This window comes from Dicentrarchus labrax, unplaced genomic scaffold, assembly GCF_905237075.1.
Source record: "Dicentrarchus labrax unplaced genomic scaffold, dlabrax2021, whole genome shotgun sequence".
NCBI classification, from domain to species: Eukaryota; Metazoa; Chordata; class Actinopteri; family Moronidae; genus Dicentrarchus; species Dicentrarchus labrax.
This window is the reverse complement of record NW_026136705.1, coordinates 23,339,652-23,364,032: the sequence shown is the minus strand read 5'-3', so window position 1 is coordinate 23,364,032 and position 24,381 is coordinate 23,339,652. Positions and strand designations below refer to the sequence as shown.

At 38.2% G+C, this 24,381-nt stretch overlaps 2 protein-coding genes and 1 long non-coding RNA gene across 3 annotated transcripts in view; 2 read left to right on the top strand and 1 right to left on the bottom strand.

Annotated features, from left to right (window-relative positions):
• LOC127363594 (uncharacterized) lies at nt 1-1,854 on the top strand. Its single transcript, XR_007884911.1, has 2 exons — nt 1-135; nt 971-1,854. It is a non-coding gene; the product is annotated as an uncharacterized LOC127363594 (long non-coding RNA).
• LOC127363593 (solute carrier family 22 member 5-like) lies at nt 1,809-8,932 on the bottom strand. Its single transcript, XM_051400282.1, has 12 exons — nt 8,662-8,932; nt 7,911-8,093; nt 7,676-7,779; nt 6,958-7,112; nt 6,679-6,850; nt 5,902-6,028; nt 4,261-4,367; nt 3,129-3,343; nt 2,501-2,683; nt 2,449-2,451; nt 2,222-2,354; nt 1,809-1,901 (listed from the first exon to the last, which is right to left on the bottom strand). The coding sequence occupies exons 1-12, from the start codon at nt 8,866-8,868 to the stop codon at nt 1,832-1,834; spliced, it is 1,659 nt and encodes a 552-aa protein (XP_051256242.1). The 5' UTR covers nt 8,869-8,932; the 3' UTR covers nt 1,809-1,831.
• A 785-nt stretch (nt 8,933-9,717) lies between these two features.
• Nucleotides 9,718-24,381, top strand: part of LOC127363589 (sodium-dependent phosphate transport protein 2A-like) — a 110,501-nt gene continuing 95,837 nt past the window's right edge. The window contains exons 1-16 of the mRNA XM_051400269.1: nt 9,718-9,861; nt 10,194-10,362; nt 10,587-10,730; nt 10,890-11,001; nt 11,099-11,294; nt 11,840-11,935; nt 12,223-12,274; nt 12,534-12,701; nt 12,849-12,965; nt 13,728-13,852; nt 14,640-14,752; nt 14,855-15,138; nt 15,346-16,195; nt 17,150-17,242; nt 17,539-17,600; nt 17,847-17,918. Coding sequence (XP_051256229.1) covers nt 10,227-10,362; nt 10,587-10,730; nt 10,890-11,001; nt 11,099-11,294; nt 11,840-11,935; nt 12,223-12,274; nt 12,534-12,701; nt 12,849-12,965; nt 13,728-13,852; nt 14,640-14,752; nt 14,855-15,138; nt 15,346-15,644 — 1,842 coding nt within the window. The 5' untranslated portion in view covers nt 9,718-9,861; nt 10,194-10,226 and the 3' untranslated portion in view covers nt 15,645-16,195; nt 17,150-17,242; nt 17,539-17,600; nt 17,847-17,918. The remainder of the gene's footprint in view (nt 9,862-10,193; nt 10,363-10,586; nt 10,731-10,889; nt 11,002-11,098; nt 11,295-11,839; nt 11,936-12,222; nt 12,275-12,533; nt 12,702-12,848; nt 12,966-13,727; nt 13,853-14,639; nt 14,753-14,854; nt 15,139-15,345; nt 16,196-17,149; nt 17,243-17,538; nt 17,601-17,846; nt 17,919-24,381) is intronic.

Sequence of the window (24,381 nt, the reverse complement as noted above, 5' to 3'; positions counted from 1 at the left end):
GTCAAATTATTACTTTTACTTTTCTATTCCTCATCCGTGTCCTTCAAAGTCACATATCCTGCACCATCATCAGAGCTGAACAAAGCTGTAGTTACGTTGCGACATGCCTCCCGAGCCCGCATGCAACCCGGCCAGGTAAGAAAACCAACTGCAGGGGCGGATCTAAATATTTATGCATGGAAAAGCTGCAATGGAGATATTTTAACACACATTTCGTGTTGCCAATGATCTAAGATATTCAGGAATGCTGATTTAACAGGATTTTTTCTTTGACCTTCAATTTGATAACGTGGTTCCTATTGTTTCCAAAAGTAGAAATGAGAGCCAGAGACTTCAGGTGCCAAGTTCCTATCCTGTGGAGCCAGCTTCCAGTCTCAGTTCAGGAGGCAGAAACCCCTCTGCATATTTAAGAGTAGGCTTAAGACGTTCCTCTTTGGTAAAGTTTATAGTTAGGGCTGGATCAGCATAATCCGTCATAGATTTTGTACAGTGTAAGCAGAGCTGATCAAAGCTGTAGTTATGTTGCAACAAGCCCGCCTGCCAACGAGTCAGGTATGACAAAAAAAACAAACCGACGGTAGGGGCGGATCTAAGTATTCATAAGGTGGCATGGAAACTTTAAGGGATGGGAGAAATACACATATGCATATTTAATCACATACATTGCATGGTAAAGTTGCCATGGATATATTTTAACTTAAAAACATTACATTATTGTGGCACATGAGAAAGGGATTCAACAGAAATATCTAAAGGTGGTATCTGAAATTGTTTTATTTCCAAATCGTCATTATTTTTTCCAAATACATGTCTTTTTGTTTTTGCCTTTTTCATTTAAAACAAGCCCATTGCTTTGCCTAAAATGTAGGCACTTACTGTGTTTTAACCTCCTGCATGCCACTCAGGTTTCCTGACATTCCTGAAATAAGATTAAAACTGTAGATACCAATGCAAGTCTTCTTTTCTCCAGGAGAGTAAAGTCAGCAGGCTCTTTAAGACACAGAACCCCTGCAAAGCAGCCGGACCAGTTCTGTCTCTCCGTCCAGCCTGAAGTACTGTGCTGATCAGCTATCTCCAGTGTTCACTGACATCTTCAACACCTCACTGGAGACATGTAATTTGCCAGCCTGCTTCACAGCATCCACCATAATCCCCATCCCCATCCCCAAAAAGCCAAGGACCACAGGACTCACTGACCTGTCGCCCTGCCCACTGTGGTCATGAAGTCGTTTGAGTGCTTTGTGCCTTCCCACCTCAAAACCATAACTGACCCACTCCTGGGTCCCCTGCAGTTGGCCTACAGAGCCAACAGGTCAGTAAACAAGGCTCTACACTTCATCCTCCAGCACCTGTATTCAGGAACCTATGCCAGGATCCTGTTTGTGGACCAGCTCTGCTAAAGGACAGGACATGAATACGCAATCAACTATAGTCAGTACTTATTCTCATGGCTTGTTGGGTTAAAGAATAAAAAGGTCTGGAGAACAATTTTACCTAGAATTAATTGAAATAAAAATAAAAGTATTTTAAATCCTGAAATGGAAAACAGAAAAGCCCATATGTAAATGCTCAAATCAAATTTGAATTCTGGTTAAAATCATCCTTTATGTTACAAGATGTACCAATAGAGATATTTGTGCTTACTTGTTAAGGAAGGTACTTACTTCTTGTGCTTTATTTTAATATCCTGATGTCTTACACTTTAAGTACTGCAATATTATCATATGTATTGAATAGAATAACAGCTAATTTCTGATGAAAGATTATGAAAACAAAACAGTAATCATGATACACAATTGCAATATGTCAATTTAAATCATGTATTAATAAATCACAGTTGACTTTCCAAAATCACCACAGGCTCTGGTGTCCCTTTTCGAGTGATGCAGGGACACTTCACCCTGTTAAAGAGAAAAAAGACAAATAAAACATTTGGTTTAGTGTTCTGTACAGGATGTGGGGATACTAATGAGCTAAAAGCTAGTGAGTTTTCTCACTGCTAGCAACTTCATTATTGCTATCTCTAGCAGCTGTGTTTACAGTAATGACCCAATGTCTCTAAATGTATTCAGGGTGCAAATACTTCACAGATTATTATAGAAATAACACATATTCTGTTATTGTTTTACTGACAGTTGTGATCCTTTCATCGTTAATTTAATCATAAAAACATCTTAAATGCATCAAGTTTTTCTGTAAGGAGACAGTATTAGGATCTCACCTTTCTCTCTTATGCATCTGTTGAATAGTTTCAGGTAGAGGTCGGCCGAAACTCTCTGGTAGGAAGAGTATGGCAAAGGCCGACACAACGCCCAGAGTCCCCAGTATAATATATGGCAGGTACTTAAAGTATACTCCCTGTAGGAGGTGAAGGGAGAATTAGGATGGGAGGGAGGCATGTCTGTACTGTACATATGATACTGTATGACAGAAATGGAAAGACCTCACCTCCTACGTCAACAAAATAAGTACTTTTAAAGTTTAAGACCAGTTCACTCACTTAGCTGAAACAAAAAAGGTACAATGCAGGAGCCCACTCTGGAAAATGTAGCGCATGTCCCTGTCGCTGTGTTCCTGAGCACTGTTGGGTAAAGCTCTGCTGTGTAGGCAAATATCATGGAGGCACTGGTGGTGAAGCCATATTTACCCAGCATCTCCAGGGCAACAGACAACTCTGGTAAATCTGAAATACATGGAAAATAGTTTATCTCAAAAATAGAATAGGATGATTCATGCATTCGAGTCCAAGTTAGCAAGGATACAGTAAAACTGCACCGTGATTGTTCAGTTATGGAAATGGGGTTCACTGTTTAAAATATGAAAGCCAGCTCTTGTAGTCGTTTTTCATGGTGTATTCCTTTAACCATCAATGGACTATATGAGTCTATTTTGGGTGATTGCAGATTGGCATTCCGTTCAATCATAAAAGGTAGAACGCTTTGGCCACTTTTTGGGCACGACAAATATTATTTAGGTATAAGTCAAAGTAAAACATACACCCCTATAGGGGCTCAATAAAGGAACATCTTCTCTGTGACTTTGACTTTTCTAAATAAAAAGTATCCACCATCTGACAAAATAATACTACAAGGACAATTTTTATTGAGTGATTCATTTTCGCTACTTACTTTCAGGCACCAGCTGAATGAAGAACAGGGACACTCCCCCCAGGAGCATCGCACAGCTGGTAGAAGGTCGCCGTGGAAAGTACTGCAGTGCCAACCAGCTTGAAATGTACCCCGGCACCTCTACAGCTGCTGAGATAAAACAGCTGATATAGGGGTCAGCACTGAGTTGTGATGAGTTCAGGGACAGGCCATAATATCCAATAACAATAGTGAACCTATGCAAGATACAGAGAGCAGAGATATTGAGGATGGGACATAAGTCGGACACAGTAGAGTAGTGGTTGACAACGACATGACTGCATTTACAACCTGCTTGTCATATGTGAACTGTAAACTGTATTTGGGTGCGGGTGTTTTTACATTTTTATGATACATATTTGTCAATGGGGATACATTTGGGGTCCTTCAGATGTCTGTATCATCATGACAATCAGTGCCCAACCTTATTTACGGTCCAGTGGCTGCATCGCAGTAAAGCCCTGCAGCTACGTTCTGAAATATAGTGGATATCCTTCACAGAGGCAGTGGCGGTTCTATCTTGAATGACACCCTGGGCGAGACCCCCTTCAAGCTATTTTATTTAGCCATTTCACACAATTCAGAAAAACAAAAATGTGCATTAACTATAGGCCTTTATTTATTATATTATGAATGAAATGTGCGTTATTTGGAAGAAAGTCGAGGTGTGACTGACTTACAGTGGATCCCCGTTCCCCTCCTTGTCCGTTCCATTAGGGAGACCCAGAGGTGAACTGTCCCCCGCCCCCTTACCCTTCTCACACAGCTTCTGTGCATGGCACCTTCTCAGCAAGCAGGGGCCCTTGCAGCTGTAGGGGGCGCCAATTTGCCAATTCCCCACACAGTGATATATGATAGAACAGATGGATAATAGAAAACCGCTTTGCTCGTGCCGCCCCCCATGTGTCATGAAAAAATGCTGCCCTGGGCGGCTGCCCACTTCACCTATGACCAAAACCGCTACTGCACAGAGGAGTGGAGGATGTTTTAGCAAGCAGATCGACAATTATATAGGAGGATAAGTGCTTGAGTGTCCACATACTTTTGGCCATACTTAATTCAAACTAACATATACTACAATGTGTGTAAACGTGTAGTACATTCTCAGACTCACCACACCATGCAGAGAATGAGTGTTGTGGCTCTGATGTTGCTGGATCTTATCAGATCAAAGACACTGTGCCGTTCCTCTTTTGTAGATGGTGTCTTTTTCTCACCACGCTGTAAGATACAAAACCTGTCTCTCAACTTGCTGTGTTTTTTTTTCCTATGTTAGGGTGGTTTTGACTGAAGCCATTTACTTGTAACAGGGCTGAATAAAATCTCTGAATTATCCTACAGCGAATTCAGATAAAGTAATGGAATGTTAAAGGACAACTGTGAAGGATTTAGTGGCATCTAGTGAAGAAGTGACTGATTTAATAAGATAGTCTGGTACCCATATGAACATTAAAACAGATTTTGCTTGGTGTAATCTTTTTTTTCTGTAATTTTCTCCTGTTTATACTGGCTATTGAAATATCCTTCCCTTAACTATTTCCCCAGTGTTTCCTTACTCAGCTGCAGTGGAGGTACTACAAATACAGTAACTTTGGAAAATAACAACTTCAGACTAATGAAGCCTCATATTAGTGTAGTATAAAATTTAGTGTAGGTTAGTGCATATTATAAGTTAGTAATCAAGTAATCACACAAAAGTTTGGATATTATGTTGTAAGCACTATAGTTTGTTCACACATAACTGGAAATCAAGTAGAGAGCAATATGTTTTAAGTAATGATGATTTTGAGTGTTAAGTAGAATAGATTTTATATAAGCTCACAATGATGTTAATGAAGGCATTATGTTTTAAGTAAAGATGATTTCATGATAAGCACAAATACTGTTGATGAAGTAGTAAGCACCATTGTTTTTAGTAAAAGTTTGATTTAATGTGTGAAACATATAGAATGTAGTTGTAGCAAAAACAAGCAATGATTATACCAAATGTATGTGTGTGAGTGTAACACAAGTTTCTTATCATATTAGAAAGTTTATAAAGTTTTTTAAAAATACAGTAAAATACATCTGTGACATAATGGTGTAATAAAAAGGTAATAAATGGTTTTAAAAAATAGAAGTACAGCAAACTAGATTCTAATGGTGTAATCCTGATGAAAGGAGAGTAAAAAGAAAATGTCATGGCCTACTAGTGTAGGCCATGAAGCCTGCGGGTTCTATGATAGGAACATAGGCCCGACGGGTGCTGGATAATGAGGCGAGCAAGACACCAGTAGAATGGAGCATGGGCCCAACAGGTGCAGGATAATTGGGCTGATAAGACACTAGTAGAACCGAAAAACCACAGGTTGGTGGAATTTTAGGGTCTTTGCAGAGTGGAATTTACACCATTATGTCATGGGTTTAAAAGGTAGAAGATGGGCAGGACTTGTGACACTTGTGTGCAAGAGTATATAAGGAAAAGCTTTGTGAGGTTGAATTCAGTCTTTCCATGGTAGTTCGGGCTTTGTTTGTCTGTCAAGATAATAAAGCTCAAATCTACTGCCAACTTTGATGAATCCTGATTGTTAGTTTTCCCCCTGAAGGAGAATAACTTTTAAACCTAATTTGGATTTAGAATTTGTGATGTTGGTCATAATCTTCTGATCAAAAAGAAAACTTGTTTAGACCGAGACCCAACATTAGCTTTGGAAAAAAATATAAAAAATATTGTATTTATTTTTATGCTGTAACCTCTGCAACTGGTCCAACTTACACTGTAGTTTTGAAAGATGATCTGTGGGGCCTCAACTTTGTTCTTCTTTGCAGCATTTCTAATTATGGCCTCAGCCTCCTCCACTCTTCCCTGAGAGAGCAACCACCGAGGAGACTCTGGAATGAACCTGCCACAGTATTCACACAGGGACAGATAGGTTACAGACTAAATCAACTTTAGACTGGTCTGTAGTCTTAGGCCAGTTTTATTTTTGCTTTTAGACAGTTTCACAGAAATGAAGATAAAAAGTTAGCCACCTGCCCCGCGGTTTACTTAGAACTAAGAGCTTCCTGACGGCACCCTGACTCTCATGCTCAGCTCTCTCCTGTACTTCCTATTCACACATGACTGCGTGTGCATTTCCTGGCTACAACCTGCTCTCATTACCTGCTCTCATCATGCATATACATTTCCTGTTTACATTACAGTTTATTATAACATTAATTTACAGCTGCCACACTATTATATATATTTTTATTATATTTTTTTCCTTTTAACTTCTGCACTATGTTATGTCCTTATGTCTTAGATTTAAATTATGACCTATGTGATTTTGTTTTTATAAAATTTTTTATGAATATTGTTGGAGGGCCCCTGAGAACTAAGAATTTAATTGATAATGAATGCTTCACTGTAATTGTGCATATGATGATAAAGACCTTGAAACACATTATCATTATTATTATCATTCAAAAAAAACTAAATGCTTCTGTAGCTCAGTCTCTATGAGTAATGGGTGTCATCTTTACATAATGTGATGTGATAAGTACAACTCACCACCAGAGAGGGATATAGAGCAGGCCAGATAGAGCAATAGCCAACAGCAGAGATTTCCAGTCCGTTAAAAAGTAAGCCATGAGTGGGAGCATCATGTAGCCCATTGCAAAACACAGACACACACCCAGTGATGAAAACAGGACCCGCACATTGCCAGTCAAGATCTCCGTTCCTGCAGAGAGAGAGAAAAACAAAGAGAGGGATATGTATGTAAGTTAAATCAGATAAACTGAATGTAGAGCAAATGTGCCAATAGTTACAGGAGGTTATTATATGTACCCAGCACGAAAGCAGATATGTAGTTGCCGATCTGTCCCAAACCACTGAAAAAGAGGAGGATGGAGAACACCGTCCATGTAGGGGAGAAGACTTGAGCAAAGGTAAAAATTGTCTGACATGCCATGGTTGCAAAAAATACAGGCTTCCTTCCATATCTATATTGGGGAGACCAACAATAGGACCAAGAAAGACAATGATATATGAGAAGCTGGAACCACAAATCTGCTTAAAAGGTTACCTAAAGGATTTCTATAGAACATATTTCTACCAGTCTATGTTTATATCTGATTTAAGATGTAAGACAGTTAACTGCAAATATAGTTAAGATAATTTTAGTAAGTAAATACTGTTTCTTCATCATTAACACAGAATAAACAAAAAGGACTTCCAAACAGAAGGTTGACAGGTGTGAAAGCTCAAACTGGTTCATGAGTATTTAAATTACACAACAGTGAAGGGCATATTTCTTGTTCAGGATAAAACATTTGTTATTTGCTTTCTTTCAGAATAAAGTACAAAAGCACATATTTATAATGATAAAAATACTAAAAAACATTTTGTCAACAAAAGTTAACAACTATATAGGTGAGTTTTTAGTTTTTATATCCTATGGTTATTTTCTACTTCATCGTCTAGGAGATAACTAAATAAATAGGTACAAAAGTCACATTTCAAAGCACTACATATATGCATCCCACTGAGCTTGCATTATCAGTACCTGTCTGAAAGCTGTCCTGAGAAGAAGGATCCAACAAGAACTCCTAGAAAGTAAAGTGTGGACGTGAATGGCTGCTTCCACTGCTCACTACACACCAGGTCAAACTGGAATAGCAATTCATTAAACAGATATTTAGAAATAATAAAAGCACAAAAAAAGTCACAAAAATCTTTCAAAGAATATTGAAAAAAATTAAATACATTGATGAGAGGGATATCCTTCCTCACTCTCCTACCTCAGAGACTATGGTGGACTGGTAGATGTCTCTGCTGTAGCTCCACCCATGCACACATCCCTCCTGCTCCAGGTCCGTGAGGTTGACGTCTCTGCCAGGAATGAGTCCCTGAGCAGAGAGATTCCTGACCACATCTAGCCTGTATCTGCTGCATCTGCTCAGCTCCTGTTTCCCATTCACCACCTCACAGTCACAATGACACACATTTTATTGGTACTACTGAGGAATTTAATTTGAATAACAACACAAAAGCATCAGCATGCAAGTGTTTCATTATATTGTGAAAATTAGCTGCAGACAACAGCTCAATATGTGACATGGCCATTAACTTGGATGTTACTGCCTATAAATAAACTTAAAGATATATGTGGTCATACCACTTTTTATGTAGACTTATAAGTTGATTAAAACAGCAGACATAAGCAGGAGTACAAAATAACATGAAATGGTACCATAGAATCTGTAAAGTCTAAATTAATGCAGGAATCAAGTCAGGACAGGAATACATGAAAAAAAAAAAAGTTTATTTCCTCACTTTTACTTCAAAACATACTTTATTTTTCGGATCCTACTGAATGCAAATGTCACAATGTATCCACTGTTGAAAATGCCTGTAAGAATAGTAAAGGAATAATTAAGACATACTGTCCCATAAAGAATTCACTATAAATGTGCTGGTGGCAAATAAGTGAGCAATCTATTTGTCCAAAGTTGTAATCAACACTTTTCTGACAGTTGTACACTGATTTACCTTTATTGGGATGATGACATTCAGCCAGTCTTGGGTCACGTTCACCTCTGGAATCATGCAGTGGTGACTGGGAATGTCAGCCACGAAGACGATGGATAAAACTCCGGATCCATTGGGGATGGTGCTGGCACAGAGCAGGAAGAAGACAATCTGCTGGAAAAGTCCCCAGTGACCCAGGAAGGCTGTGGTTTCATCATAATTATACATAATCTCAAAATTCTCTTCTTTGTAACACCTCCGTCTTCTATGTCTTCCTGCAAATGTGTCTTATCTACAGTCTGTATATGTGCAGTTGACTATGCCCTATTGTGCTAGTAAAAATTCATTATAGCTTTAAACACATTACAACACAAATTGTTATCAAATCTTTTATTATTATACACACATTGAACTTTGTTCCTGCAGAGACAGAGAGAAATACAAAGGAAGGGAGATACAATGGTCAGGAGCTCCACTCTCAAGGTTGTGTGTAACATTTAGGGAGATCTATTGACTATAATATTCATAGATATGTTTTTATTGTATTGTTGTATAATCACCTGAATATATATAATATATATAATATAATAGTTTTCATTACGCGGGTCACGGCCCGCCATGTTGAACCACCATGTTTCTACAGTAGCCCAGAAAAACCAAACACTGGTTGTAGATAGGGCCTTTTCCCCGAGTTTTGCAGCCACCATCCTTTCTCCTACACACTTTACAGCCTGTTTTCATTTCCAGGTAAACACATACAGACGCCAGTGGTGTTAAGTTAATCTTTAACTTCACTGGTAGATGCCACTAAATCCTACACAATGGTCCTTTCCGTTCCCCCACATATATTATATTATTAGCCATATGTTGTGCACTGATTTAAAGAAAGAGAAGGGAGACTGAAAGAAAGAATGAGGAAGAGAGTCTTGGCTATCCATTATACCACTAGTCACCCATGCTCTACTAATAGAGTTAATCTACACTACACTGTAGCAACTCCCTTTCTTTTTCTACCTTTTCTCTTTTCCTTCTTTTTCTCATCTTCCTTTCTCAGTCTCTCTTTTTCCCCCTCTTTCTTTATGCAACAGTGATGTTTGCTGTAAAAAGAACGATCCGTTTGTTCTTGTCTCTTACTGTCTTGTCTTCATTTATATCGATCAGCTGCAATTTAAACCAACATACATCTCCTGAACCAGAGGCACAATTCCATCAAAACTACAGGTATGTTGAAATAATAGTATTTATTAGTTCAAAAAAATTTGTTTAATAGTAGTAACTACTGTTTGTGCTTGAAGCAGCATCGATTCCAAGTATTTGCACTGACATACAATATATGACTACCCAGCTAAATTGCTTAGTAACATGTTATTGTAATCTCGCAATAATATTTTGTAGTTGTAGCTTAAATTATTAAATAACAAAAAAAAGCAATTAGAACTACTTTATTAATCCTACAACTACCTGAGTTGCAGTTATAACTTATCCTGCTGCGCATATAAATTCTACCAGTACAGTCCCATTACAGGCACTAACCACTTTTAATTCTGTGTCAGTTAACCATAATTGAGGCCCTCCAGGAGCTGACCATGGAAACTCCACCAAAAGCACAGCGAGTGAAGCCAGTGGTATCTGGTCTCTGCAAAGTCCCGCTCCTCTTTCTGCTCCTGTACCTCTTTGTGTGCTCCCTTGACATTTTAAGCTCTGCATTCCAACTAGCTGGGGGTAAGTAGTCTCATCAATGTCCTTCATCAACTTTATCCTCATCAACATTTTAAAATTGGCAGTGCTCACACTAACTCACATTGTCACATTGTCATTTATACATTATAAAATATATCAATATGCGTAGTATTATGGACATGTAATTGTATGTTTTATTTTGCTGTAATGGCTTCTAAGCTTGATTTAAATATCAAATGATCTGTCTCTTTGTCTTTCCCTTCCAGGCAGGGTAGCAGGTGACATCTTCCAGAAAAATGCCATCCTGTCTAACCCAGTGGCAGGGCTGGTGGTGGGAATACTGGTGACAGTGTTAGTCCAGAGCTCCTCCACCTCTACCTCCATCATAGTCAGCCTCGTCTCTTCTGGCTGTGAGTTATCAGCATCTAACAATTTAACAACAGTGTTATTTACATACACTTAAACATGAAACCAGCACTTTGACAAGACACGGTCAACAGAATACCACATTTCACATTCCTCCTAAATTTATATGTACAGACTTTGTCCAATTATGTCTCTCTGTACAGTGCTGGATGTTCAGTCAGCCATTCCTATCATCATGGGCTCCAACATCGGAACATCAGTCACCAATACCATCGTTGCTCTGATGCAGGCTGGGGAGAGAGATGAGTTTGAAAGGTACAGCTGTGTGTGTATTTGCCATGTACATGTTTATAGGTATGTTCATTTAAAAAAAATATCTGAAACTGTTTGTTTGCTTATTTGTTTATTCCAGGGCATTTGCTGGAGCTACAGTCCACGACTGTTTTAACTGGTTGTCTGTTTTGGTGCTTCTCCCTCTGGAAGCTGTGAGTGGGCTGTTGAGGCAACTGTCACAGGCCGTGGTTGACACACTACAGCTCAGTACTGGAGAAGAAGCTCCTGAACTTCTTAAAGTTATCACTGAGCCACTCACTAAGATGATTATCCAGGTACTGTTGGCATATTTCCACAAGCACAGGAAATGTTTATTTTACAATTCAAGCGAGTGAGGGGCAGAGACAATGAAAACAGTCAATAGGAACTCTCAAGTCTAATAAAAAGCATTAGCTTTAATAGTAAACATTATCTCCTTTAATTGAACTGGTGGAAAATGGAATTTGCACACCCCAACCAAGTAGAGAAAATAGAGAGAAAGAGGTACCTCATGAAAAATAGATCTATTTAATAGATTTTGCATAATTATTCCACATCAAACAGTTACCTATTATAAAGACTTTGCATAATTATTCCACATCAAACTGTTACCTATTATTATAAAGATTTTGCACAATTAAACAAGGAAACGGTGCTCAGGGGCACAAGATGGAAAAAAATGTCAGACAGCAGAACAAAGCAGCTTAGGAGCAATAAAATCAAGACACCTTTCTCAGGTGTATCATTTTATAGTTTATCATGAGAACAGACTGTTGGCAGCAATAAAATGTAATTCTAATAAACTGTAATATAATGGCATTACATGATTATCTCTGTGTAGCTGGATCAGTCAGTCATTACAGCCATTGCTACAGGAGACCAGAGTGTGAGGAACAAGAGTCTGGTGAAGCAATGGTGTCAAACCACAACTGTGAAGGTACTGCTACCATACAATATGTCCCATATGATGTCATTACTGCCCTAATTCTTCTTGTGTTCCGTTCCCTGAGTGAAATACGTATTTGTCTCACTTTTAGTTTGTGTTAGTTAGTTTACAAAACTGCCCAAGACCAGGTGGGTTATGCGCATCATGCTCATGTATTAGATGTACAAAAGTAGGACTTGTGTAGTTACTAATGTCACTGCTATATAGGTTACATTTTGAAACTGTCCTACTATCTCTTTGCCTCAGTCTGTGCTCTACCTGCTTATCATTGCTGACAGGACAATGCAACATCTTGGGGAGCACACAACTTTTCAGAACATTCACAGAAATGTATGTCATTTTTGTCAGTTTTTAAGTATTTCTGTGATTTTAAGTCTGTGATAGAATACTGTCCCTCCTTTTTTACCCCCTTCCACTTGTGTGTTCAATCACTAGATTTGCCTTCTGCATCAATCATTAACATGCACTGTAAATGAAACACGCTGATTCAACGTTTAACGTTTTCTCAGTTATTCTCAAACAATTGGGGATTCAATTTAGTTTTTCGCTTCAACAATCTTGTTTTCTGCATCTGTATCTCTCTGCCCAGGTAGGCATCTCTTTGTGGACTGCTCTTTGTCAGACTTGGCCATAGGTCTGATCCTCCTGGCTTGCTCCCTTGTGGTGATGTGCAGCTGTCTGATACTCCTGGTTAAACTGCTCAACTCTCTCCTGAAGGGCCAGTTGGCCAGTGCCATTAATAAAGTTGTTAATACAGGTGATATTATACAGTAGGAGTATTAAAGCCATTTTCCTAAATACACACAGCTAAACCCATAGTTTTTTAAAATTGAACCTTAATTTCAACAATGACAATGTGCAGAGGACACATCCATGCTCTGTCTTATTCCTTCCTGTCCTGTAGATTTCCCCTTCCCTTTCACCTGGCTGGCAGGTTATCTGGCTGTATTAGTGGGAGCAGGCATGACCGTTTTGGTTCAGAGTAGTTCGGTCTTCACCTCTGCTATCACCCCTCTCGTAGGTAATGCTCACATACACACACACACAAAAAAAATCCAATATCATGTGTCAAAAGATTTTTATGCCTACAAAACCAAACTGCACTCATTTGTAATAGTGTTTTCCTATACAGTTCAGAAAATGAACAATGTCTTTACTAATTTATTATTTAGTATATGTATATTACACATGGAAATAGGCTGTTTGTAACAGGAAATCTAGCAATATTCTCCTCTGTTGCTGTCCTTTTCAAAAATTAATAAATTACCATCTCAATGTTTTTACAGGAGTTACTTTCCTGCAACCTTGATTCAGTACGGCATTAACAAGACTGTAGCAGATAATAGTTAAGCATGTTTGTTAAAAATCCTCCAATTCTTCACTTCTTATATTATGCCATCAGCTGTAAAATGCTTACAAAAAAACAGACTGGGATTACTTTTAGAATATTTTTGAACATTTTAAAATGTTTGCATGGACCCGGTTAGGCCCATTATGGTTTTACATTTTCTGCCTTTTAACAACTCTTGTCCTGAAGCATGACATAGCTTTTTTCTTTGCCCCCTAGACTTTGTAACAACCCCCAATGAAAGCTAGGTTACCCATTGACATCTTAAAGTCCTATTTTGATCTTTCAGTTGGACTCTTACTCATGTGTTTTACCTGACTGTAGCTAATACCGTTGATCTGTTATTTAGTCATTTGTGTTTTTTATGTGATAAATGCAGAAGCAGAGCTATTGTAGCTTTTCTTAATCAAACTATACAATACTATGAACCCTCAGGGATTGGTGTGATCAGTATTGAAAGAGCCTACCCTTTAACCCTGGGGTCCAACCTCGGAACCACTACAACAGCTACACTGGCAGCCCTGGCTAGTCCGGGAGATAAGCTTGTTGCTGCCACACAGGTACACACACACACACACACACACACACACACACACACACACACACACACACACACACACACACACACACACACAAAATATATACTTTCATGACTGTTTACTTTGTTTACTACATTACTGTACAACCTGTCTGCCTTTTATATATATTCTATTTTATTCCTATATATTATACTTTTTAACTTTGGCACTATCCAAAAAATAAATAAATCAAAAGCAGTAACACTCTCCATGGTGCTGTAACATTCAAAACCAGTCTCCCATTCAAAAGTAACTAAGCATTGAATTAGGGCTTCTCTTTATATGTCTCTCTATGGTGCTAAAATTTTCAAACAGAAATGTGTGTGGTTAGCCGCACCTTCAAAAACCCTACAACATCTGACGAAAAACCAAAGCAATCCAAAACACTGAAGTTCTTTGAAAGAGACAAACAGCATAAACCTGCCTGGACAAGATTTGACTAAATGAAATATGATTGGGTTTTGTACTGTTGGTCAGACAAATCAAGACATTTGAAGACATCACCATGTGCTCATGGGTTTTGATGGGTTATGATTAATCAGTTAATAGAGAAAATAATCATTAAGGAAAATAAGTTGGAGCCCTACACGGCCATCGCAATGTTTCTCAAAGAACTGTATCTATCAGTTATTCATGTGTTTACTGGGATTTGTTTTCTGTCATAAAGGTTCTATCTCCTCTCAACCTGTTGGACTCACTCTTCTGTAGTTTTCCCTTTGTCTCACTTATATGCTGACATCTTTTATGATCACCTTCTCTTTTGTTTCAGGTTGCCTTATGTCACTTTTTCTTTAACCTCCTTGGTATCTTGCTATGGTACCCCATACCAGCCACCCGCTTACCCATACGTATGGCCTGTGCCCTTGGCAAACGCACTGCCAGGTACTATTAGCAATAGTTACACAAACAAAATGCCAAAAGGATGGTGATGCTGAACCATCAAAGAAAATCTAAATATTCTAATACTAACTCACACATACACAGGTATCGCTGGTTTGCTGTTTTGTACCTTCTCCTCTGCTTCCTGCTACTCCCATCCCTCGTGTTTGCCCTCTCCATGGCTGGGTGGAAGGTGATGACTGGGATTGGTGTACCAGTCATTATGGTGACTATATCTGCTGCAACTGTGAACATGCTCCAGGCACGTAGACCGGGTTGTTTGCCGCTTAGACTGCAGAACTGGGACTTTCTTCCTGTTTGGATGACCTCGCTGCAGCCCCTGGATGACCTCATCACCAGAGCGATCCTGTTGTGCAGGCAGTGGAGGGGTAAATATCGTAATTGAGAATTTTAAACTTAATTTGTTATTTGACTGTACCATTTATCCTATTTCTACTCTTTCACTCTTGGCTACTATTTTGATACAACTCAACCACCTTATTTTTGTTGTTGTTTGCATTATGACACCTGTATGTACCTCTTCCTGGTTTGCTGTTCCTGAGAGGCTGACTCTGTCCTTGGTGTTTTGTTCCTAGGTTGGAATGATGGCCAGGTAACATCACTGGAGGGCATTACTGTCATCCCTGAGAGAAAAGTCAGGGAGAAATGTCAGCAGAGTGGGGATGGACAGGAGATTGATAAGAGCTGGCAGAAACAAAGAGGACTGGACAAACATGGATGTTGTAATCTACAATACAACCAGGAAAAAAACAACAGAGACAACACAGCAACCAACATGTATTCAGAGAACAATATATTTAACTTGGCTGCACAGAGCTCCATAAACATGAACTTAAACAATCAGGGTGCTCTGCTGAGTAGCACCCAATTGTAGTGCTACTATCTCATGTTTAAGGTTTGCCAGACGTTACATGTATTTAAAGACCTGTAAGGATGTCATGGCTAAAAAATAGCATATTGGTGTCTTACCACCATACAGAGAGATAATTATTAACAGGGTAGCTTTTATTTTACACAACTGTTGCAAGACTTTAACAGTGATAAGAAGTTATATCCAGTATACTGTATGTTGCAACCGTAGCAAAGATTTTTCAACATGGATGATAAACATACTAAATAATTGCTTGAAGTTTAACATGACTTTGTTTAAAAATTAAATAAATCTCTGGTGGAAAAAGTATGCAAAAGCAGTAATGTGCTGTTAGTGGCTCTGTAGCTGTCAGCGGCCTTAAACGCACTTGTAGGTTAGCTTGCAGTTTGCAGTGCTTTTTCTGTAAATGATAAACTTTACTGGCTCATATGAACAGTTGTGTTTAGCTGTGAGAGTCAGACTTTCAAAGATTGAGACTGAGACAGAGAGAAAGGAAAAAATATTGTGGTTTTTAACTGTCAGATTAATTTAACGTGCTGCAATGTGTGACGCATGTAAGAAAGTCTTTTTTTATTCAGCTTTTATTGCTCTGCAGATGTACTGTATAGAGAAACAGTGCTTGTGCTCGTGAGACATTTCCATAGTTGTTCACAGGGGATCACATTCTTCTTGGTGTAATGGTCTTCACTTTTGTATTATATAACTATAGTTGTACAGTAGTTTATGGAATATGGTGCTGACAACTTAAAAACCTTACTAACTACTATAGTTTCACCAAGCTGATAAAATGTACTGTAGCATGACACCAAAACAACTACAACAGGCTCAGGGGCCAAATTAAAACACCAAAGTACTTATTAGAGGTCTATTCAATTCAATACAACAGCTGTTACAGCTCTGTTATAAATTCTACCATACTTAAGTTTATAATGTTCAGTTTTCGTTGACATTGTTCAAATGTGTAAATTCAATCTGAGAGTACTATTTACATATATGAGGTGGGACAGATTATTAGGAACACCTCAATATAATGTAGCACAGCACCACAAATAACCATGACCTCAATGATTAATTATATAATTGAATTAACACCTTTATTACAGTGTTAACAAAACATGGCTACGGCCCATACTGGCTGATACTACATACTTATTAAATAAAAAGTTTAAACATTATAGCCTGATATCAGAATGTATTCTATGGTAGCTGATTACTTGCTTTTATGGTCGTACTCTTCCAAATATGTTGTAACTGCATTTAAAAAATGTTGCCATCCAGACTGGAACATCTGGCATAATAATTAGAAAATACAATTTTTTTGCACCAAATGTCCAAAAAATTGGCTTTTTTTTTCACACTTTAGAAACCATAGTTTATGACAGCACTCTTTATCTGTATACTGTTATATATGAGATTTTCAGTAAGTTTAGAACTGCCAAAACAGTGAATCATGCAGGTTGTGGGTAGCAACACGATAACCGCTTCCTTGACTCTTCTCACATAACCAGACAACAAAGTCAAGAGCACAAACCAGCCTTCTGTCAGTGGAAAATTCACAGGTCAGCCTTAAACAGCCACAAAGACATCGCAACATTGTGAAGGTGGTGAGTGACAGTTTTCTGTTTTACTCCTACAGTGTTTATTTTATAAGTTTAGTTTGTAGCGAGTATATAAATTCTGATCCCTTTTCTCAAATCTGTCAAGGTTCAAGGTTACTTTATTTGTACCCAAAGGGAGATTTGATTTACAGTAAAAGGCACTCCTCTTGACAAAATATAAAATCAACTATGAAGTCAATTATGAACATAGATATTCCATACATGATATTCCTACGGTTTACTCCAAATTACTAACTAGCGGTACATTTACAATTCAATTGATTTATGTGCAACTACAGAAAAACAATGATTTCCATCTATATGATCTTCACCACTCTGGCAACAACCGCTCTGACAAAAGGTAAATTTAAGTGTAAAAGTGAAATTATTTGTGCCTAGCATTTCAGTAGAAATTTTTTATCTGTAATTCACATTATGCATTTTATCTTTTTGTTGGTTTTAGGGTCTATTGAATGCAAATTCTCTGAACCTAATGGAGCTCTGTGTTTTGGGGCAATTGGACAGCAGTTGCTTTTTCATCTGCCAAATACACCAAATACAGCAATTATGTTAAGAAAGGATACTAAATATGTAATTTTAAAAACAGGAAAAACTGTGACTATGGATAAGAAATATGTGAATCAGCCTGAACTCTTCTCCAATGGAACATTCAAACTAGGTAACGCAATGAAGAACAATTTGGATCTGATGGTGTTTCACTGAGAAAAGTCAGAGTGCATCTTGAAATACAAGGTAGGTAAATATACATATAAAGCAGGAATTAAAGCAGACATTTTAAAGTTTAAAGTAAAATACATGTTAACATAAGACATTTAAACTGAAAGTGCAGATATCCGAACACATAGATTCATGCAGCACATCACTTTATTTGTGATAAATAAACACTTTATTTGTGATAAATAAAGTGATACATTAGATATGGTGTGTGGAGAACTTCACTTTCAGTTCGGACACGTTGATGCTTACAGGACCGTAGCAAATATTTTTCCGGGTGGAGCGCTATATAAATATAATTATATGTCAGCACTCTTGATCCGTGTAGTGATAAGAATCATATAACATCCTGCCATATAATTGATAATTGTCTTTTAAAAAAGGTAAACTGTAAATATGGAATGACAGGATAATATGAAATGAAACAACAAACAATTGCACAAACATCACATACATTATTCATTATCTCTTATACTTGTGTATTTCATAATGTCTGCAAAATAATTTTTCTGTGCCATTTTGGTTTTATGCAGTGGAAACAGACAGGGAACAAAGGATGAGAGGGTAAAAAATATGAATTTGAATAGGTCATGGCTCCATATTCAATAGAGCCAGTAGCGGATTTTACTTTGCATTTTGTACTATGTTTCTCTATGTTTGTCTTCCAGCTCTGCTGTCAAAGCCAGCTGTTTCTCAGATGTGTGTGTCACCAGAACAGATGAGTGTCAGCTGCTCCTCTGAGGGAGATGGAGTAGAGTTCATTTTGACCTTAGACGGTCTCTTACTGATGCAGACCAGAGGTCGCTGCCAGCCACTGAGCAGCTCGACAGCAAACATGCTGCCAGTTGCTGGGAATAAAACTGAAGACAAATCCAATGTTTCACAAGTTACCATCAGTTTATATGGTCAGCTGACAGGAAACTTGATGTGTCGTGTTTCTAACAATATCAGCAGCAATGAAACAGTTATTCACCTGGCAAACTGTAAAGGTACAGTATTTAAAGAAGGATCAACTCCTCACTTTTGCTTCTTTTGCTTTACATTAGCTTCCCTCTGTCATTTCACCTATTTGTGTTACAAATAACTTAAATGTATTTAGCCACCTATCTGGGTCAGGGTTACAGTGCCAGAGAAGACCCCACATGTCCCTTGTAATCCAAATGATCTAGTTTGACAACATTGATCTTGATTGATTGATCTTTGACCAAACCACCCAGACTAGCTCCACTCACGTAAAATAGGTGGGACAGCTTTTAATAACAACAATCTCTGATTTGTTCTTTTTTTTGCAGTGAATATTGAGGCACTATTGTGGAATCTGATATTTGTTTGTGTTCTCTAGCTTCCACTTCTCACTTCTCTGCTATGGCTGTGAGAGCTAGTGTTTTCACTCTGCTTCTCTTGGCTTTGTGTCTTGGTGTCTGCCATGTACACAAGAAAACAAGACCTATGACTGTTAAAGAAGAGACATAAGGTAAGAGAACAGAACTTCAACAATAGCTACTGTTGGTATAGTCTTATTTTAGTGTCTTGTTATATTGTTGCTGGTCCTGTTTGTTATGTATTTGGATGGAGGATAATGAGGTCACGAATAGGCTGAAACAACACAGACTGCACCAGTTTCTCTCTCCTTCACACACACACACACACACACACACACACACACACACACACACACACATACACACACACGTATTTATCACTGCTGCTACTGTTTTATGTTAGTATTACAACTAACATTAACTCTATGAAGAAGACACTTGGCACCATAGCAACCTCACAGCACTCAACAGCAACCACCTATATACATTAGCAGTGCCCTTGCAACAAACCCAAACAAACTTACAACCACCAAAACACATCAGAAACCACACCACAGAGCCCAGTAAACATTCCTACTACGTGTCACTCTGGTGGTTCTGTCTTTTTTCTCTCTTGCTTGTTTTTTTCTGATTCTCTCTCTCTCTCTCTCTCTCCTCTATCTGTTTTCTCCTGTAGAAGTGGAGCAGCAGAAATCAGCTATACATCAAGGAGGTGGAAGGGAGCGGAGGAGCAGTGTTTGTATTGAGGCACACTCATGTCAGGTCTCTCACATAAAAAATAAAAAATAAAACAAAGTTTGATGAGTTTGTGAAGTTGCACGGGATCATGGGAGTCGTGGTCTTCACCACCATTACCGTCATTGCAGTCAGCTTCTCCCATTTAGGATTCTTTAAGTGTTCATCGTTTAGGAGGTTTCTACCAGGAGCCGAATTATCCACAGATGTCTCCTCCTCTCCAGTGATTAAAACTGATAAAACACTGAATTAAACACATTCACCTTGAAGATTTGTGTTTCTCCAACCATAAACCCAAACAGCAGAATATAATTTATATTTTATTAATTATAATAATTTTATTTTGTCTGTTTGCATAACTCTACATAGCAAAATTTTAATTACACAGCTTGCCCGCCATACCCTGCAACAAAAATTAATAAATGAAGTGTTGGAAAGAAAATGATCATGCTTTCACTGCTTCCAAAGTAGTTTCTCCCCTCTGAGCTGTGTGGTGACCTGTGAAAGAGCACTTGCATTTGAACACTGATGTTATGGGTACTGAAGAATTGGTTTAAGTTAAGGCAGTGCTCTTTTTGTGTTCTGATTATATAACATTCCTTTTATGTTGTTTTTCTTATGAGAATGTAATTCTCAAAAAAGTATGCTAAAGAATGTCCTCTTTATTGCTGCTGTTAAAGAAATGAATGCTTTATACAAAGTTGTTGCTGCCTCTGATGAACTATTCTAACAGTATAGAGCAAAAGATTATGTCTGGAACATTTTGATGTTCCGTAATGATTAGTATGTTGCCACTCTGCCTTATAGTATTGTTGAATGCAATCTGCCTTTACTGCAGAGATGAGTCTCTCCTTGGCCTGTGAAAGTTTCAAGTGAGGCACTGTGACTGAAGAAGCAACAGAGAGCTGTGGTTTTCACATAGTTTAATTTGCCTGTGAGGATATCTTGTGATGCAGATGTTTATAAGTAATATGGTATTTAAATAAAACGTGTGGTTATGCAGTACAATGAGGCAGTAAGTGTTCACATCTTGTTTTTTATAGAAATACAACACTTCTCATCCTAAGGCAGGTTTGCAATGTGCTTACAACAGAGTTAAATGAATAATAAAACAACAGCAGGTCTCCATGCACTGGTGTTGTAACAATTCTTTTGTAAATGTGTAAGGTAACTTCTCCCCACATGCCTATATTCATGCCTTAATAAACAAATATTCTGCATTTAAATACATATGTCATTGGAAATGTGTGATAAGCTATGTCCTTTTAATAGTACTTCTCAGATAAACTGATGCCATGTGCCAAAGAAAAATACATTTTACAGTGTCCGTTTGATAAAGGTAACGGATGGTACATTTACAGCTAATGGCTTTTTGTGCAGTTGGTTTTTTTTTACAGTTGAAGTGAAAACTCAAACCTTGGCTAGAATAGTCGTCACTCTAACTAAGGTGAGTTTCCCCGCCTTCTATGTACTTTTTGTTCCTTAATTAGCTTCAGTTGCGCTGCAGTCATATAAGAGGAAGCACAGGTTTTAGCAGTGGCTGTTTCTGAACAGCTTTTGAAGATACTAAAAACACTTTCATTGCTCTGTGGTAGAAAAAAATCACAATTCTTTTAGGTCTAGTGTGTAACATTTAGGAGGATCTATTGGCAGAAATGGAAAATGAAATGAATAGGCATGTTTTCATTAGTGTATAATATAATCACCTGAATATACGAATATAAGAATTCAGTGGAATCTGCCATGTTGAACGGTCATATTTCTGCAGTAACCCAGAGCAGTCAAAACCAACTTTGGCTAGCAAGTTTTGCAGCCAGAGTTGTTTCTGCTACACAACCTGTTCTCATCCCCAGCTGGTCAAATACACATGCCAGTGGTGTTCTGTTAGTTGCAATTTGTAACTCCACCACTAGATGGCACTAACTCTTACACTCGTCCTTTGTATGAGTAGGGAAGTCAATGATCAGTTTGCATGATTATACATTTTACATGCAACATACTTTTTGACAGATATCTTCTTTTTTGACATAATCATATATATATATATAGTGATAGTTTTAGCAAATGTGACTTTTGTATAACAGTCGCCTACTGAAGCTTTAATACAAATAAAAAAAAAAACATTGCTGAATTTAAAACTGACACAAGCGAGGTCACATACATTGTGGAGCTGAGCTTAAAACCTGCATAACCTACAACACAGTTTCATAGAGCTGCTAAAACTGGCTGTGGTGACAAGACTCTATCTCTTAAAGAGACATATTGGCACATCCAATTCACTAAACCTATGATGGTCATTTGTAAACCACCATCTTCATGCAAATACAGTAAAAACAACCTAAAGATTATTTAAAAGTACAAACGTTTTCACATTCAGTTCAGATTTTCAGCTATGTCTTCTTGTTATTCAGTTTCATAATTTAAATGTGTTTCAGAGAACCTGATAATATATACTTGTGTTTTTGATCATGGTCTTCAAATTAATATTTAATATTAAAGAAATAAACAATAAAATGAAACTAGAAAATTCCTAAAGCAATTTTGATTGTGCCTTGCTCTGGCCCGTGACACTGGCCCATACATTACTGACATTGCCGAGTAGTTTACAGTACAATGAGGGGAGACACCCGTGTTTAATTCGGCGTCCGCGTGATCCACTAACAACCACGTATTTTGATGACAAATCTTGTTTTTTCCATCTATTGCCACGGTCTTCTCCCACTGAAATAGTGAGGCTGGTAACGAGTTGATGCGACAAAGTCGGCCAAAAAGTTGGTATTTATGTATTATATTGATGCCGAATTAACAAGAAGACTGTTGAGATATGATGAGTTTTTTCTTGTGTTTCTACAGTTATGTGCTTTTATGTAAGCGCAAATAATTGTTAATATATGGTATTTCTTAAATGGAGTTTGGCATACTATTGTCCTGGGATAATGCAGGAAGGGTCATGGTTTAATTAAAATTGCTAAAGTAACTAAATAAGTAATAACCACAATGGTGGGAATAATAAGTATGTAGTTATAATAATAATGATAATAATAGTAATAATAATAACAACAATAATAAGTAATGCTTTCAATAATATGAATAACAATATTTATATTAATAAATAATACATAATTAAGAAAGAAAACTATTCTTACTGTGCAGTCACAGGCAGTTACAACAGTCTGAGTTCTTCCTCACTAAATAAATCTAACTTGATGTTTTATCACATTACTGAATCTGTATTACTTGTGTCATATGTTGTGTTGTTGGTTGAACTGGTTTGGACGTGCTACGGTAAGCGTACTGACTCCCTTCCGGTTTACTTCCTGCTCTGTGTACACTGTTTGGTGCTGTAGCTCTGTCAGTGAACGCTAAATATAAATTAGTTTTACTCGTTACAGCGGTTATTTACCCGCTTAACATTTAAACGTAGACTAGTTCTACTTAAACACTTGGAGTTTCTCCCTCTTTTAGGGACTTTTCACTACTTTCAAAGTTTTTCATACACTCTAGTTTCATTAGCATTAGCAGTTAGCTATGGCTTCTCCCTCTCCCCCTCCTCTGTCCTGCTCAGTGTGTCAGATCTCCTCTTTCCTCTCAGTGTGTCAGATGTTCAGTTATTCCTCTGCCTCCTTTAAAGATAATGGTACCTGTATTAAATGTAGTTTATTTACTGCGCTGGAGGCGAGGCTTAAGGGGGTTAGAGGAACGGCACCGCACCACTGAGATATCTTTAGCCGCTATAGTTAGCCAGCCCCGGTAGCCGGTGCGGTCCGACCGAAGGTAGCTTCTGTTAGCTCTGTAGATCCCCCGGTAGTTCCCGAGCAGCCGGGAAGACAGGGAGGCTGGGTGACTGAGCGAAGGAAGGCTAGAACGGCGAAGCCCACAGGTCACCACCAACCGCTTCACGTTTCTAATACATTTTCCCCACTCAGCGATACACCCGCTGAGGAACCAACTCTGGTTATTGGCAGCTCCATAGTCAGAAACGTGAAGTTAGCGAAGCCAGCGGCCATAGTTAAATGTATCCCTGGGGCCAGAGCGGGCGACATTGAATCAAATTTAAAACTGCTGGCTAAAGATAAACGTAAATACAGTAAGATTGTTATCCACGTCGGCGGTAACGACACCCGTTTACGCCAATCGGAGGTCACTAAGATTAATGTGGAGTCGGTGTGTAACTATGCTAAGACAATGTCGGACACCGTAGTTTTCTCTGGACCCCTCCCCAATGTGACCAGTGATGACATGTATAGCCGCATGTCGTCATTCCACCGCTGGCTGTCGAGGTGGTGTCCAGCAAACGATGTGGGCTTCATTGATAACTGGAAGCCTTTTTGGGGAAAACCTGGTCTGATT

Bases quoted from the DNA above. Each gene is read 5' to 3' on its own strand.
- LOC127363593 (XM_051400282.1), bottom strand. From the start codon at position 8,868: ATGTATAATTATGATGAAACCACAGCCTTCCTGGGTCACTGGGGACTT. The intron at 7,113-7,675 runs GTACTGATAATG...TCCCCAATATAG, and splicing joins TCAGGACAGCTTTCAGACAG to ATATGGAAGGAAGCCTGTAT. The intron at 4,368-5,901 runs GTAAGTTGGACC...TGTATCTTACAG, and splicing joins TCATCTTTCAAAACTACAGT to CGTGGTGAGAAAAAGACACC.